The following is a 15,787-nucleotide window of genomic DNA, read 5'->3' as shown; positions in this document are numbered from 1 at the left end:
CTACTGGCGGTTATATGCTTGAGAAGGAGCTGCATCCCTACTGAAGACATCCATCCCAACTTCAGGAGCACTGCCTGTCTGCTGTGCCTGTGCTGCTGGTCTTTGAAGCTGCCTGCAGCAAGGCCTGTCTCTCCTGTAGGACTGTGGGCAGTGCGAAGCCACCCCATGTAGATCAGTCCTTTTGTCTGAGCCCTTTGCTTCTGTCTGGGTGGGGCCCTGTCATTCTTTCTCCATCACCCCTGCCCCTTTGGGAAGGGCTTGCAGATCTGCCCAATTGAACAGAACTCCCCTGCTCTCATCAGAATAGAGTTGGGTTGGTGGGAGGGGATTGGGAGGGTTGGGCTTCTGGGTCAGCACCATCACCTCCTTTATCTGAGGTGGGGGAGATCAGAAGGTGGGGACTGGGCCAGGAAATGACCTGCCACTGCTGCTGGGCTCAGGAACAAGGTAGATGACCCCCACTAAAAAGCTACCAGGGGCTTCAGCATAGGAACTCAGTGTCTGACCCCCCACACCCAGGCAAGTGTTGGGTGTCAAAGGCTATTTGTGTGTCCAGACACACACAGAGTCCACCCATCTGTGTCTCTCTTATCACTTGGTCCCTGGGGCCTTGCCTGAGGGCACAGGGGTTCCCCTTCCCCTCCACCATGACCACCCAGAAGAACCTGGATAAAAGCCTGAAGGAGAAGAATCACCTGGCAAAGTTGGAGGATCTAAAGTGTAGCCCCAAGGAACAAAAGGAGGAAGACAAAACTGATTAAGAGGAAGAGGAAGATGAGGAAGAGGAGGAGGAGGAGGAAGAAGAAGAGGAAGAGGAGGAGGAGGAAGAGGAGGAGGGAGAGGAGGAAGATAAGGATGATGACAAGTACAAGAAGGAGTATAATGAGGAAGAGCAGGGGAAGGAGAAGGACAAAGCCTCATTAGCCCCCTGTGTGCCATCAAAGCAGCCAAATCAGTGCCCTGAATGTGGACACAGCTCCCCACCAAGCTCAGAGCCGATGAAGCACTGCTGCCCCCACCGTGGTGCCCAGCCCTTTGTCTGTGGTGACTGTGGCAAGAGCTTCAGGTTCAGCTCCAACCTCATCCAGCACCACTGTGTCCAGCCCGGGAAGAAGCTCTACATCTGTGCCGGCTGCGGGAAGAGCTTCACTCGCAGCCTGGCACTCATTGCCCACTGGCATGGCCACGCTAGGAAGAAGCCCTTTGCATGCACCGACTGTGGCAAAAGCTTCCATCGTGGCTCCAACTTCCTCCAGCACCGCCGTGTCCACACCAGCGAGAGCCCACACATCTGTTGTGACTGCGGCAAGAGCTTCCAGGAGAACTCGTTGCTCATCGCCCACTGGCACATCCAAACCAGCCAGAAAGCCTTCAGCTGCAGCGACTGCGGCAAGAGCTTCAAGATGAGCTGCCAGCTCTTCCGGCACCGCCGCGTCCACACCAGAGAGAAACCCTACTGCTGTGCGGGCTGTGGCAAGAGCTTCTGCTGGAGCAGAACCCTCATTACCCACTGGAATGCCCACAGTGGCAAGAAGCCCTTTGCTTGTACTGATTGTGATAAGACCTTCAGCCATGTCTCCCAAGTCTCACAGCACTGCTGTGGCCACACCAGCAAGAGGCCGCGCAATCCAGGCACCTCCAGTGAGAGTCTGAGCCACAGGGCAGACCACAACCTCAGTAATGACCTCTCCGAGGGTCACAAGCTGCACAGCAGAGAGAAGCCAGCAGCCACTGAAGTCATCTCCAACCCCTGCAGCGAGTGCCAGCAGAGCTTCGCCAGGCGCTCAGACCTGGTGAGGCACATGCGGATCCACACTGGGGAGAAGCCATATGTCTGTGCTGTCTGCGACAAGAGCTTCAGCCAGGCCTCCAACCTCACCCGACACCACCGGATGCACACAGGGGAGAGACCGTACCGCTGTGCTGACTGTGGCAAGACCTTCAGCTCCAGCCATGCCCTCACGCAGCACCACCACACTCACAGCGGCAGGAAGCCATACCGCTGTGCTGACTGTGGCAAGAGCTTCTCTACGAGCTCCACCCTCCTCCAGCACCACCTCATCCACACTGGGGAGAAGCCCTACCGCTGCACTGCCTGTGGCCAGAGCTTCAGACATGGTGCCACCCTCAGAAGGCACCTCGATGTCCACACTGGCAAGAAGGCTTTCACCTGTGCCGACTGTGGCAAGAGCTTCAGCCAGCGCTCCCAGCTGCTCTGCCATCGCCGCATCCACACCGGCCAGAAGCCCTACATCTGCAGTGACTGCAGCAAGTGTTTCACTCACAGGGCCTCCCTCAGGCAGCACCGCCTTGTCCACACAGGTGAGAAGCCCTTCACTTGCACCACCTGCAGCAAGAGCTTCCGGTCCAGATCTAACCTCAGCCGGCACATGCGCATCCATGCCAGTGACAAGCCTGTGCTGGGGGATGCAGAAGAGCACTGACCCCAGCACTGCCAGGGTAAACATCACCCCCATGGGGGACCTATTCCAGCAGTCTGAACCAAGATCACCTCATTTGCACCCTGTTTTCTCAGACTCTGAGGGCTCTGGCAGGAACAAACGCCCCACTCGCCCCTAAACACCAATTAGTGATGAGGAGGATAATTAACAGTGATGAGTCAGCACAGCCATCACTGCCACTGAAGCTGGACTAAGCTTTGCTGGAATTTGTATGCTTTCTACCCTGTACTTTGGGTTTCCCCAGCTAAATGCTCCTTTCCTTTGCCCCTTGCCCAGTTGTAATGCTAATAACCTCAACAGAATCTTCTCTTAGTTTGGGTTTCTTTCAGACATTCCTCTCCAAAATGACTAATTCTTGGGGACATTTTTTTCCTAGGCCTGATGCTGGAGCTGTGCCCCCAGTTCAGGGAGGTCTTTGGTGAGCTTTTCATCAGTCTTGATGGTGTCTTGGGGGGGGGGGGGGGGGGAGTCTCAGAGGCACCTCTGTCTTCATATTTCAGCCCCATCTTGGGCATTTGGTGCTTTGGGGACACATGTCAGCAGAGGCTCCTCAGCTTGCTGAAGATGGGGGTGTCTGTAGCAGGTATGACATGAGGATGCCCTGCCCTGCCACCACTGCCAGCTCAGCCACGTGTCTCCCAGGGAGTGAAGCATTGTGATGCAGCTGTTGCTTCAGAAGGGAACAAATGTCTCCCTGTAATCCTGCAACCACCCCAAAAAGGGAGTGGAGTGGCCCCCAGCCCCAGCATGTGCCCTGCAGTTCCCCTGATATGAACCCTGGCCTAAGAGTTATTAAAAGCAAATAGATTGAGCATCAGATATTTGTAGTTTTATATATTTATATTGTCCAACCCTCGGACTCTTACCCATTTCTGCTTTTCCATGTGGGTGGAGATGAAGCCACAATCTATAGTCCAAGAGGGATCCAGAGACATCAGGGCCTGGAGACAACTGGGAAGGGAGTCTGGGGCACAGGTTCTTTGCTCCTCTCCCTTTCCATCTGCAGACAGTAACTGGCAGAAAGAGACAGACCCATGCTGTGAATCCATGGCTCTGTGGCTGGTGTCACTGCCACAGCTCTGGGGTCAGACAATGGGATGGGCAGCACAGCACCAGGCTTGCTGGGGTCAGATGGGATTCATCTTTCTCCAAGGGAGAAGAGGGTCTTTGTTCAGGAGCTTTCAGGGCTCAGTGGCACGCCTTTAAACTGGACTTGAAAGAAGAGGGAGACAAGATGAGGCTTGCTGGTGACAAGCTGTGGAGTGACAAGCCATGATTAGAGAGGGCTAGTGAGGGCCCTTAGGCTCTTGTTCTGAGCTGTGCTGGGGACACTGCAGCACATTGCAGTCCTGTGGAGATGAGCCAGGGGCTCCTGGGGATTTGAGTAGGGAAACATTGGTTGAATCACTGCAGGCCTTTGGAATGGAAGACCTGTAAAGGTCCCTTCTTACCCAAACTAGCCTTTGATTCTATGATTGTATGCCATGGAGATATCCCAGACATATTGGGACCAGTGCTGTTCAATATCTTCCTCAATGACACAGACATATGAGCCAACAATGTCCACTTACAGCCCAGAAGGCCAATGGCATTGTGGGCTGCATCAAAAGCAGCTCTTCTCTGGTGAGGCCTCACCTGCAGTACTGTGTCCAGCTCTGGGCCCCTCAGTACAAGAATGACATGGACCTGATAGAGAGGGTCCAGAGGAGGGCCACAAAATTAATCAGAGGGCTGCCGTACCTTTCTTACAAAGACAGAGAGTTGGGGTTGTTCAGCCTGGAGAAGAGTAGGCTCTGGGGAAACCTTAGTGCAGCTTTCCAGTATCTGAAGGAAGCCTACAACAAATCTGGACAGTGACTGTTTACAAGGGCATATAGCAGTATGACAAGGGGCAATGGTTTGAAACTAGAGAAGGGCAGATTTAGACTGGATGTCAGGAAGAAAGAAGCTTTTTACTGTGAGGGTGGAAGAATGCTGGAAGTGGTTGTCCAGGGAGGTGATGGGGGCCCCATCTCTGGAGACAGTCAAGGTCAGGCTTGATGGGGCTCTGAGACAGCTGATCTAGTTGGGATGTCCCTGTTTCCTGCAGGGGGGTTGGACTAGATGACCTCTAGAGGTCCCTTCCAACCAGTGCATTCTAAGATTCTGTGATTCTAAGATTCTGTGAAATTGGGCAGAATTTGGTTGGCTGTGTTAGAACACTGTTTTGTTATTTTAGCCTATTGTATGCCTTGATGACAGGCATGCCAGCAGAGAATAGCCAATTGAGATGTGACACATGTGCCTGCTCAGAGACTAGAGAACTTTGCTGTATAACATAATAAATGTCTTCCCCTGCTTACACCTTGTCCTGGCAGCTGTGCTTGGGGTGGTGGGACAGCTAGACTACAACAAATGGTTCTTCACCATGAGTGGTGAAGCCCTGGAATGGGTTGTCCAGGGAGGTGGTTGAGGCCCCATCCCTGGAGATGTTTAAACCCAGGCTGGATGAGGCTCTGGCCAGCCTGATCTAGTGTGGGGTGTCCCTGGCCCATGGCAGGGGGTTTGGAACTAGATGATCCTTGAGGTCCCTTCCAACCCTGACTGATTCTATGATTCTATGAAATGGTGACCCCAGACATGCTCCTTGAGCAACTACAGATTACGACTCCCACTGACACCAACAACAAATAATTTTGCTTCATGGGGTCTGCAGAGATGGTTGTGTTCAGCAGCATCACAGATGGTAGACTTTAAACTGTTAATCTCTGTGAGATGCTGATTGTGCCAGAAGGGAAGCCTGGCACTGATGATGCTCCCCAGCTGAGTTTAGGAAGAAGCAAAAAGCACGAAGAGGGAGACACGTGGTGGTTTGATCCTTAACTGAGAATTAAGAGCTCAGATAGGGGGCAGGGCTGAGAATTCCTCCCTCGCTTTCCCCCTCCTCTCTCCCGATTGAGAGAAAAAGAAAGGCAAGGAGCAAATCTACTGAGAAATAATTTGGAGTTGGTTTGGAAGTAGAGAGGTAAAAAGTTTCTTTAAACAATATACATATATATATATACACAAAATAGATATATAGATACACATATATTTATGACAATGATAGGAAGGGTTCACAAGGGTCAGGAACAGGGATGGATGGGGAAAAAAATGCGTACAAAACCAGTCCTTTGAAGTCCTTTGAAGAGGCCTGGATGTAGCAGGGAGGAAAAGGACCAGGCCTAACTACATAGCCTAAGTTATCCTTTGAGAGATCAGGCAGGTAACAAAGAAGTGAGTTCAAAACTGTAGGATGAAACTTTCTGTCTGAAAGAAGCAACTGTTCTGTGTTCTGACCTTGTAAGATAAGTGGAAAGGAATGTGAACTTGTTACTGAAATGCAGCTGGAAGTTTTGTTCTCTTTAACCATATATTATGCCAGTTCTGTTAGAATGTTCTAATCAGCTCAACCTGAGCATTGTGTCTTGTATGGCTTACATCAGTCTGTTAGACACGCTGCCTTACACAGCTTCTGCTTATGCCATAGAGTTAGTTTTAACTTGCTTGCTTCTGTGTATGCAAAGAATGTTAGAAAGGCCAATCAAAAGTGGTGTTCTATGGAAAAACAGAAAGAGGAGATGTGGGAAGAGGTTGTTTTCAGATAGCTTTGGTAGGCTATAGGGAAGATTTGCCTTTGCTGGAATTAGAGAAAGCTATGTTTTGTCTTTGACTCTGAGAGTAATGTAAACACCTTGTAACCGAAGGAGAGAAGCTGGGCAGAATTTGGTTGGATGTGGTAAAATACTGTTTTGTTGTTTTGACCTATTGTCTGCCTTAATGACAGGCATGCCAGTACAGAATGACCAGTTGAGATGTGACACATGTGCCTGCTGATAGACTAGAGAACTTTACTGCACTTTGTCCACAGCAACCCCATGCAGAGCTACAGGCTGGGGTCAGAGTGGCTGGAGAGCTCCCAAACAGAGAGGGACCTGAGGGTGCTGATTGACAGCCACCTAAACATGAGCCAGCAGTGTGCCCAGGTGGCCAAGAAGGCCAACGGCATCCTGGCCTGCATCAGGAATAGTGTGGCCAGCAGGAGCAGGGAAGTCATTGTGCCCTTGTACTCAGTACTGGTTAGGCCACATCTTGAGTACTGTGTCCAGTTCTGGGCCCCTCAGTTTAGGAAGGACATTGAGACACTTGAATGTGTCCAGAGAAGGGCAACAAGGCTGGGGAGAGGCCTTGAACACAAGCCCTATGAGGAGAGGCTGAGGGAGCTGGGATTGTTTAGCCTGGAGAAGAGGAGGCTCAGGGGAGACCTCATTGCTCTCTACAACTACCTGAAAGGTGGTTGTAGCCAGGAAGGGGTCGGTCTCTTCTCCCTAGCAACCAGCACCAGAACAAGGGGACACAGTCTCAAGCTGTGCCAGGGGAAGTTTAGGCTGGAGGTGAGGAGAAAGTTCTTCACTGAGCGAGTCATTCGTCACTGCAATGTGCTGCCCAGGGAGGTGGTAGAGTCACCATCCCTGGAGGTGTTCAAGAGGGGATTGGATGTGGCACTTGGTGCCATGGTTTAGTCATGAGGTCTGTGGTGACAGGTTGGACTTGATGATCTTTGAGGTCTCTTCCAACCTTGGTGGTACTGTGATACTCCAAATAGGTTATCTTTGGACTTCTCATATGTTGTTATGTGTGGTCATAAATGTAAGCTGTTGTAGTTATGTCAATCTGTAGTTATGTTAAGTGATTGTAGATCACAATGGAATATTACATCAGATTTCTTTGGATGATACTTCTTGTGGGTTATATGAAGAAATATGGCATCAGTTAACTCCTTGGTTATCGAATATATCTTGGTTTAAACATTTGTTTGTAATACTATTTGGAACAATTGTAATACTGCTCTGTGTAATTCTTTGTCATTGTTGTTTCAAAGTGATTAGACTTTTAGGTAAAATTGTTTATGCCAACAAGTTACAAGCAGATGGTTATGATCTGAAGGTGATCAGAACAGAGGAACCTAATTATGATCCAATTAAGGAGGTTCTGAAAAATCTGGAAATTGTAACACAAATCAATGGTGACAAAAAGAAAATGGGGGATTGTTATGAATATCCTGGTGATCTGTGATTTGTGTTAAAGGGTGATTGGGGGCTTGCAGGAGCCAGTTTTGAGGACAAAGGGGGAGCTGTATATTTTCCAGCCTTAAACAGAGACAGTGTGTTTGGCTAATTGGAGACACCAAGGCTGAGGAAAAGCTGTATTAAGTTAAACACTCAGTTCTATTCAGAACTGGGGATTTGTTTTCTTTAGATAAGAAGCCTGGATGACTGAGCATGAGTGAAAGTGGACAACTTTGAGGATGACTCACTGACTTCATCTTTTGACCCTCGGGAGCACCCTTACCACGCAGAGTGCACATGAGCAGGGATCTGCCCACCTATTCTGAGACCCATTATCATATGCCCGCCTTCTATTTAGTATAAGTTTGTTTATGCAGATGACAGACCTATATAAGATGAAGAAAGCTATTGTAGAGCTGCTGTGGGGGTATCCTTGCATGCCCAGCCGGTTGCTTTGCTTGCTTTTATTGCCTTTTTTTGCCTTTTTATGGTCTTTTATTGCCAATAAAATTGTGACCAGAAACTTTTAACTGGAGTCATCTATAACAGTGGGATCACCCATGGCTGGACACACAGGAACACATCCAGGCAGGTCTGAAAACCTCCAGGGAAGGAGACTCCACATACTCTCTGGCAGCCTGCTCCAGGCCTCCAGACACCTCACAGCACAGGAGAGTCTCCTCACGCTGAGGTGGAACCTCCTGTGTTCCATCTTGCACCCACTGCTCCTTGTCCTGTCACTGGGCACCACTGCCAAGAGCCTGGCACCTTCATCTGACGCCCCCCCTCTGATATTGATAGCTATTGATCAGATCCCCTCTCTGGCTTCTCCTCTCCAGACTAAAGAGCCCCAGGGCTCTCAGTCTGTCACAGAATCACAGAAACATTCAGGTTGGAGAAGACTCTCAGGAGCACCAAGTCCAACCCTTAACCCTGCTCTACTAAGGTCACCCCTAAGGCATATCCCCAAGCACCACATCCAAACCACCTTGAAACCCCTCCAGGCTTGGTGACTCCACCACCTCCCTAGGCAGCACATTCCACTCCCTGACCCCTTTTGATGGGAAACTTTTTTTCCTACTATCCTCAGTCCTAGCTTGAGGCCGTTCCCTCTTGTTCTGTCACTAATGACCTGTGAGAAGAGACCAGCAGCAGCCTCTCCACAACCTCCTTTCAGGTAGTTGTAGAGAGCCATGAGCTCTCCCCTCAGCCTCCTCTTCTCCAAACTAATCATCCCCAGCTCCTTCAGTTGCTCTTCATCAGATTTATTCTTCAGGCCCTTCCCCAGCTCCTTGCCCTCCTCTGTCCTGGCTCCAGCACCTCCACATCTCTCTTGGATGGAGGGGCCCAAAACTGGACACAATACTCAAGGTGTGGCCTCCCCAGAGCTGAGTCCCAGGGGACAGTCACCTCCCTGCTCTGGCTGAACAGAGCATTTCTAATCCCAGCTTATTCATATTTTTGCTTCTCAGACTGAGTTAGCCATGGTTTCTTCATGTTGGGGGGGGGTGGGGGGAAGAACTGAACTTTCTCTCACCACCACAAGACACTACAAAGGAGATCTGGCAGGATGGGGGTTGACATCCCTGTGGAGAGGCTGGGGGACCTGGGCTGCTTCAGCCTGCTGAAAGGGGGCTCAGGGCACTGCCACAGCAGTGTGCACATGGCTGAAGAGTCATTTCAGAGAGGATGGAACTCTTCTGGGGAGTGGGGAGAGACAAAAACCTCCACAAAGTGCAGCTTGGAAGGTTCAGAGTGGAGATGTGGCCAAAGAAATATCCCTCAAAGGGCAGAGCTGCTATGCATGAGGCCATCCAGAGGTGTCAGGCAATGGCAGGGAGAGCTGAGACAGCTCAGGGAAGGGATGGAAATGACGGGGGGAGAGATGGGTGGGGAAGCAAGATTGGTGTCAGCAGCCTGAAGGGAAAGAGCTGCAGGCATGGGACAGTGTAGGAGAGAATGGCCAAGGGCTCTGGTGAGGCTGAGAGGCCCAGCAGGACCAAGGTCTTTGTCCCTTTGGCTCTGGCACTTGCCTCTGCCACCAAGGCCTGTGAGGAGAAATTTTGCTTTGAGGCTTTTGGGCTCTACTAGTCCAAGGGCAGTGGTCAGGGCTTGGCCTTTCTGCTTCCTAGACCAAAGGCAAGTTTTTCTGCCCTGCACTTTGCCTTTGTCTCCCTGCAATCCTGGCCTCTAACAAGCTGCTCTAACGAGTCCCTGGGGAGCCTTTGGCAGTAACAAGCCTCAGTGAGGCCAATCAGTGCTTCAAGGTACTTTGGAGTTTGCTTCAGACTTGGACTTCTTGAGAGGCTTCTTGGTAGTACCTTGGCAGAGTCTCCTGGCAGTACCTAAGGATGATGTAATCAGCCCCAAATACTCCATGGGGCTCATTAAATACTGCTGAACCTCTAATTATTGCCAAAGTTTCTGCAGCTAATTGGAGAGGTTTTTGTTGTACAAAGCATCTGATAAAAAGTACTTTTAAAGGAACATTTCATTCCTTTTCAGCAAAAAAACACAGCAAATCCTGACAAGGTCCTACCCTGGTCACTGCTCACCTCACTCCCCACTGTCCCCAGCAGAGCCCAGAGCCACAGGTGAGGGACAGGATCTGCCTTGCCAGGGGCTGGATGTCAGGGCTTGGCTCTTTGGATCAATGAAACCCCTCCAGGTTTCCTCAGCAGCAGAGCCACCTTGAGCTGCTTGTCCTGACCTGTCAGCACTGCCTCAGTTCTCTGCTCTCACCACAGCCTGGAGATGCTTCGGTGCCTCCAGTGATGCTTCTCTTGCATCCTCTGTCTCCTTCTGCTCTGACCAGACCCTGGGGACCCTTTCCCAGTATGCTTCAGTGGGACCCATTAAGAGTAGAAGAAACTTCAGAGTTTGTATCTGACTTTGACTTCTGGAGAGGTTTCATCAGCTTCCTCTCAGTCCCTCAGGTTTAGAGGGCACCAAAAGCCAACCAAGGAGGTGTTAAAACACCATGGGCTGGTCCTCTGCTGCCCAATTGGGCCGCACTCCTGGGCTGGAAGGAGCTGCTGGCAAGCAGGCAGTGCTGAAGGAGACAGCTCTGGCCAGGAGCATCTTCTCTGCACAGCACAGCAGGGCTGAGTACACTGCCAGAGGATCTCATGGAGATGAGGAAGGCAGAGAGAGCTTCAAGGTGGCCAGGACTGGAAGGATGCAGAAAGCTCACTTGAGGAGAAGTCAATGCGGTCACAGACACAGTGAGGCTGTGGGTGCAGGACACTGCAGCTGTAGCTCCTGGAGGCATCTCCATCTCAGCAGCTGATGCTCAGCTGAAGGCTCCTGGAGTGTGCACACAGAAGGAGGATCAAAGCCCTTCAGTTCCATCCTGAGAGCAGCAGTGAGCAGAGCTGGGTAAGGAGAAGGCTTCACTCCCAGCCCCTCTGCCTTTCTCTCTTCCCTTCAGCGTCTCTGCAGCACTGCAGGCCTGGTCCCTGTTTCTCCACCTCTCCATGGGACTCTCATTCCCTGGGATTGGGCTGTTGGTAATTTTCTGTTCTGACTCCAGAGGAATCTTCCTGGCAATGCTTGGTCCCTTCTGCATTTGAAGCTGTGATGAACTCTGCCATGGGTTGGTAGTGATGGGACTGAGCTGATCCATTCCTCATGCATCTCAGGGAAGGAGGTTACAATGAGGCTGAGAGAAGTGTGCCCTAACTTGTCACTGCCTTTCCCTCCTTGGACAGGTTTCCATGGCCAGAGGCAGCAGATGTCCAACAGCAGCTCCATCACCCACTTCCTCCTCCTGCCATTCCCAGGCACAAGGCAGCTGCAGCTCCTGCACTTCTGCCTCTTCCTGGCCATCTACCTGGCTGCCCTGCTGGGCAATGGCCTCATCATCACCACCATAGCCTGGGACCACCACCTCCACACCCCCATGTACTTCTTCCTCCTCAACCTCTCATTCCTTGACCTGGGTGCCATCTCCACCACTGTGCCCAAATCCATGACTAATTCCTTGAGGGACACCAGGGACATCTCCTATGGAGGATGTGTTGCACAAGTCGTTTTTATCCTCTTTTTCCTTTCAGCAGAGTATTTTCTCCTCACCACCATGTCCTACGATCGCTACGTTGCCATCTGCAGACCCCTGCACTATGAGACCCTCCTGGGCAGCAGAGCTTGTCTCCAGCTGGCAGCAGCTGTCTGGGCCTGTGGCTTTCTCTATGCTCTGCTGCACACAGCCAATACATTTTCCCTGCCCCTCTGCCAGGGCAATGCTCTGCACCAGTTCTTCTGTGAAATCCCCCAGATCCTCAAGCTCTCCTGCTCCACATCCTACCTCAGGGAACTTTGGCTCCTTGTGGTCACTTTCTGTTTAGTCTTTGTGTTTTTTGTGTTCATTGTGGTGTCCTATGTGCAGATCTTCAGGGCAGTGCTGAGGATCCCCTCTCAGCAGGGACGCCACAAAGCCTTTGCCACCTGCCTCCCTCACCTGGCTGTGGTCTCCCTGTTTCTCAGCACTGCCTCATTTGCCTACTTGAAGCCCTCCTCTATTTCCTCTCCATCCCAGAACTTGGTTGTTTCAGTTCTGTATTCAGTGGTGCCTCCAGCAGTGAACCCTCTCATCTACAGCCTGAGGAGCCAGGAGCTCAAGGCTGCCCTGAACAAACTGATCCCTGGATGCTTTGAGAAGCAATAAACTCTTTGTCTTCTCCTGCAGAGCAGTTCTGATGTCACTCAGTGCAGGCCCAGCCAGTCTGCTCAAGTTCTGGCTGCTGCTGGTGCTGTTCCCCTTGTAAGAATGTTCCCAAACAAATGTCTTTGTTCAGACCATTTCTGGTTCAGTGTTGTCCTGTCTGGTGTGACCCAGAGGCTGCAGACATGAGGAGCTGTGCTCCCTGTGTGTTTAACACAAGAAAGGACCCTGCAGGGAGTTGTTTCTCTGAGTTTGTTCCTTGAGTTCTTCTGTGGAGCTGCAGGGCAGTGCCTGTGTGCAGAGTTGGAGGGGCAGAGTCCCAGCACAGCAGCAGTGCCAGGCAGCCCCAGAGCTTGGGCTGTCTTCAGCTGCTCTTCCTTCCCATCCAACTCTCTCCTGTTGGGTCTCTGTGCTGAAACAAGGCCTGAGTGCTTTGGCCACTTGGGCACTGTGCTTCTGTGTGGCAGTGCTGGGACTGCAGGCAGGGACAGGCCAGAGCTGTGCTCCAGAGCAGCACTGCCATCAGAACAGGAGGTCTCCTCATGCCTTCATACCCCAACCCCTCCCATTTCACACTGCACTGACTCAGAGTCCATACTGGATACCCTGACTCCCTTCCAGTCCAGTAGCCTCAGTCTACACATGGTTCCTTTAACCCCTCCCAGTACAGATGTGGCCTCATCCCAGGACAAGCTAGCTTCTTCCTCTACAGTTCGGGTCCCATCCCATCACAGAATATATCCCCTGGCTCCCTTCCCAGTACTGACTGCATCCATCCCAGTACAAACTGCACACCCTCATGCCCTCCCAGTACAGTCTGGGCCTTGTCCCAGTCCAAATAGGATCTCTTTAATCCCTCCAAATGTACTTTGGGCTTTGTCTTAATAAAACCTTAATCCTCTTATGCACTTCCAGTACAGGCTGGACCCTGTCACAGTCCCAACTCATTAACGTAATCACATCAGAGTCCAGTCTGGGCCATCTCCTATTTCAAACTGGCTCCCATTAACATCAACAAGTTTAGCCCCAACCCTATCCCAGGAAAATCTGATTCTACTCATCCCATCCTTTTCTGTTTAATATTTTTATCACTGCTTTAGACAAAGGGATGGAGACACCATCAGCAAGAGTGCAGATGTCACCAAGCTGAGTGGTGCTGTTGATATGCCAGAGGGACAGGATGGCATCCAGAGGCACCTGGACAAGATGCAGAGGTGGTGCCCAGGTGACTCTCAGGAGGTTCACCAAGAGCAAGAGCAGGGTCCTGCAGCTGGGCTGGAACAATCCTCACTATCAATACAGGCTGGGAGAGGAGGTGTTAGAAATCAGCTCTGAGGTATAGGACTTGGGGGTGCTGGTGGGGGAGAAGCTGGCCAGGAGCAGGCAGTGTGATCCTGCAGCGCAGAAGGCCAATGGCAGCCTGGGCTGCATCCAAAGCAGCATGGCCAGAGATGGAGAGAGAGGATCCTGCCACTTTGTGCTGCAGCACTTCCCCTGGAATACTGCATCCAGCTCTGAAGTCTCAACACAGGAAGTACATGGAGCTGATGGTGCACATCCACAGCAGGGCCACAGTAATGATCAGGTGGCTTGCAGCAGCTCTGCTATGAGGACAGGCTGAGGGAGCTGGAGAGACCTAATAACTTCTTTCCAATGCCTGAAGGGTACTGGATGGAGAGAAACTGTTTGCAAAGGCCTGCAGGGACAGGAGCAGAGGCAATGGCTTCAAACTAGAGCAGAGCAGATTTAGATTAGATGTGAGGAGCAGGTTCTGCACCATGAGGGTGATGGAACACTGGAACAGGCTACCCAGGGAGGTGGTTGAGGCTCCATCCCTGGAAATGCACAAAGTTAGGCTGGACAGGGCTCTGGGCAACCTGATCTAGTTTAGGATGTCCCTGATGACTGTGCAGGGGGTGGACTGGATGACTTTTGGAGGTCCATTTCAACCCAGGCCGTTCTATGACTCTATCATACCAGGACAGACTGGGCCTCAATTAAGTAAAACTGGATCCCCTCACCCCCTCCCAGTACCACCTGGATCTCTCCAAGTGCAAAATGGATGCTCTGAGCCCCTCCCAGGACAGTCTGAATTCCCTCCCAGTACAGAGTGCATCCACAGGCCTCCTCTCAGCACACACTGTGCTCTCTCCCAGGACAAACTGGACACATCCCAGTTCACTCTTCAGCCTCTTGTAGAAATCCCAGTTCAGACTTCACTCTCAGTCACAGCTAACTTGCTCCCCTGTCCCACTCCCAGAATAGACTGGGCTACCTCCCAGTACTAACAGGAGCCCCTGGTGCCTCCTAGTAAAGTCTTTGACACCTCCCTGTAAAAGCTGACCCCATGGCCTCTCCCAGTAACACTGGGCCTTGTCCCAGTACACCCTGAAAGCCTAATCCTGTCCCAGTACAGCCTTGGCCCTTCCTGTCGAAGCTGGAGCCCTGCCACTTGGGGCTCCCCAGGTCAGGAGAGACAGAGATCTGCTGGAGAGAGTCCAACAGAGGCTAGGAGGATGAGGAAGGGACTTGAACATCTCTGCTGCCAAACCACTATCCATTATTGGCCTGGACTCCTGGCTCACTGGGGAGGTCCCAGGGTTTTGGAGAGGAGCAAATGTGACACCCAGCTCCAAGAAAGGAAGAAAGGAGGATCCAGGAAACTATAGAGCTGGCAGTGTGAGCTCAGTAGCAGGGCAGGGCATGGAGCATACTCCAGCACCATTACATGACCTGGAGAGGACAAGCAGGGGATCAGGCCCAGACAGCATGGGTTTAGGAAGGGCAGGTCCTGCCTGACCCACCTGATCTCCATCTCTGACAGGATGAGTGACTGTTGGATGAGGGAAAGGTTGTGGGTATTGTCCACCTAGACTTTCCAAAAGCCTTTGGCACTGCTCCCCACAGAATTCTCCTGGGCAAAGTGGCTGCTCCTGCCTTGGATGAGCAATGCTCTGCTGGATACAGCCCTGGCTGGGTGAAAGGGCCCAAAGAGTGGTGCTCAGTGGAGATAAATCCAGCTGGTGGCAGACAGTCACAAGTGGTGTTCCTCAGGGCTCAGTGTTGGGATCACTTCTGTTTAACATCTTTACTGATGACCTTGATGAAGACACAGAGTGAGCAGCAGTGAGTCAGCAGATGACACCAAGTTAGGTGGCAGAGTTGATCTGCGTGAGGGTAGGGAGGCTCTGCAGAGGGACTTGGATAGATTGGATCCATGGCCAACATTACCAGGAGGAGCTTCAAGAAGGCCAAGTGCCAGGTCCTGCACTTGGGTCACAACAACCCCAAAAAATGCTACAGAGGTAGAGTGGCTGCAGAGCTTTTGGCAGAAAGGGACCTGGGGGTTCTAACAGACAAGCATCTGAATAGGAGCCAGCAGTGTGTCCAGGTGGCCAAGAAAGCCAAAAACATCCTGGCTGGGATCAGCAATGCTGTGTCCAGCAGGAGCAGGGAGGTGACTGCCCCCTGGTACTCAGCTCTGGTGAGGCCACACCTTGAGTGTTGTGTCCAGTTTTGGGCCCCTCCATCCAAGAGAGATGTGGAGGTGCTGGAGCCAGGACAGAGGAGGGCAA

The 15,787-nt window shown here is 51.7% G+C and overlaps 3 protein-coding genes across 3 annotated transcripts in view; 2 read left to right on the top strand and 1 right to left on the bottom strand.

Annotated features, from left to right (window-relative positions):
- Positions 1 to 15,787, top strand: part of LOC137454324 (zinc finger protein ZFP2-like) — a 394,553-nt gene that overhangs the window by 108,191 nt on the left and 270,575 nt on the right. The window lies entirely within an intron of this gene.
- The window catches only part of LOC137454423 (zinc finger protein 850-like), a 349,726-nt gene that overhangs the window by 117,512 nt on the left and 216,427 nt on the right, over positions 1 to 15,787 (bottom strand). The window lies entirely within an intron of this gene.
- Positions 609 to 2,507, top strand: LOC137454395 (zinc finger protein 252-like). The gene has a single exon (XM_068164438.1). The coding sequence runs from the start codon at positions 999 to 1,001 to the stop codon at positions 2,442 to 2,444; it is 1,446 nt and encodes a 481-aa protein (XP_068020539.1). The 5' UTR covers positions 609 to 998; the 3' UTR covers positions 2,445 to 2,507.

The sequence above is a fragment of the Melanerpes formicivorus genome, unplaced genomic scaffold, assembly GCF_026170545.1.
Source record: "Melanerpes formicivorus ecotype bairdi unplaced genomic scaffold, bMelFor1.0.p_v2 SCAF_80, whole genome shotgun sequence".
Taxonomy (NCBI): domain Eukaryota; kingdom Metazoa; phylum Chordata; class Aves; order Piciformes; family Picidae; genus Melanerpes; species Melanerpes formicivorus.
The sequence above is the reverse complement of the archived record's forward strand: the minus strand, read 5'-3'. Positions and strand labels throughout refer to the sequence as shown.

What these genes read in the sequence shown, in the direction of transcription:
- LOC137454395 (XM_068164438.1), top strand. Translation starts at nt 999, where the DNA reads ATGAAGCACTGCTGCCCCCACCGTGGTGCCCAGCCCTTTGTCTGTGGT.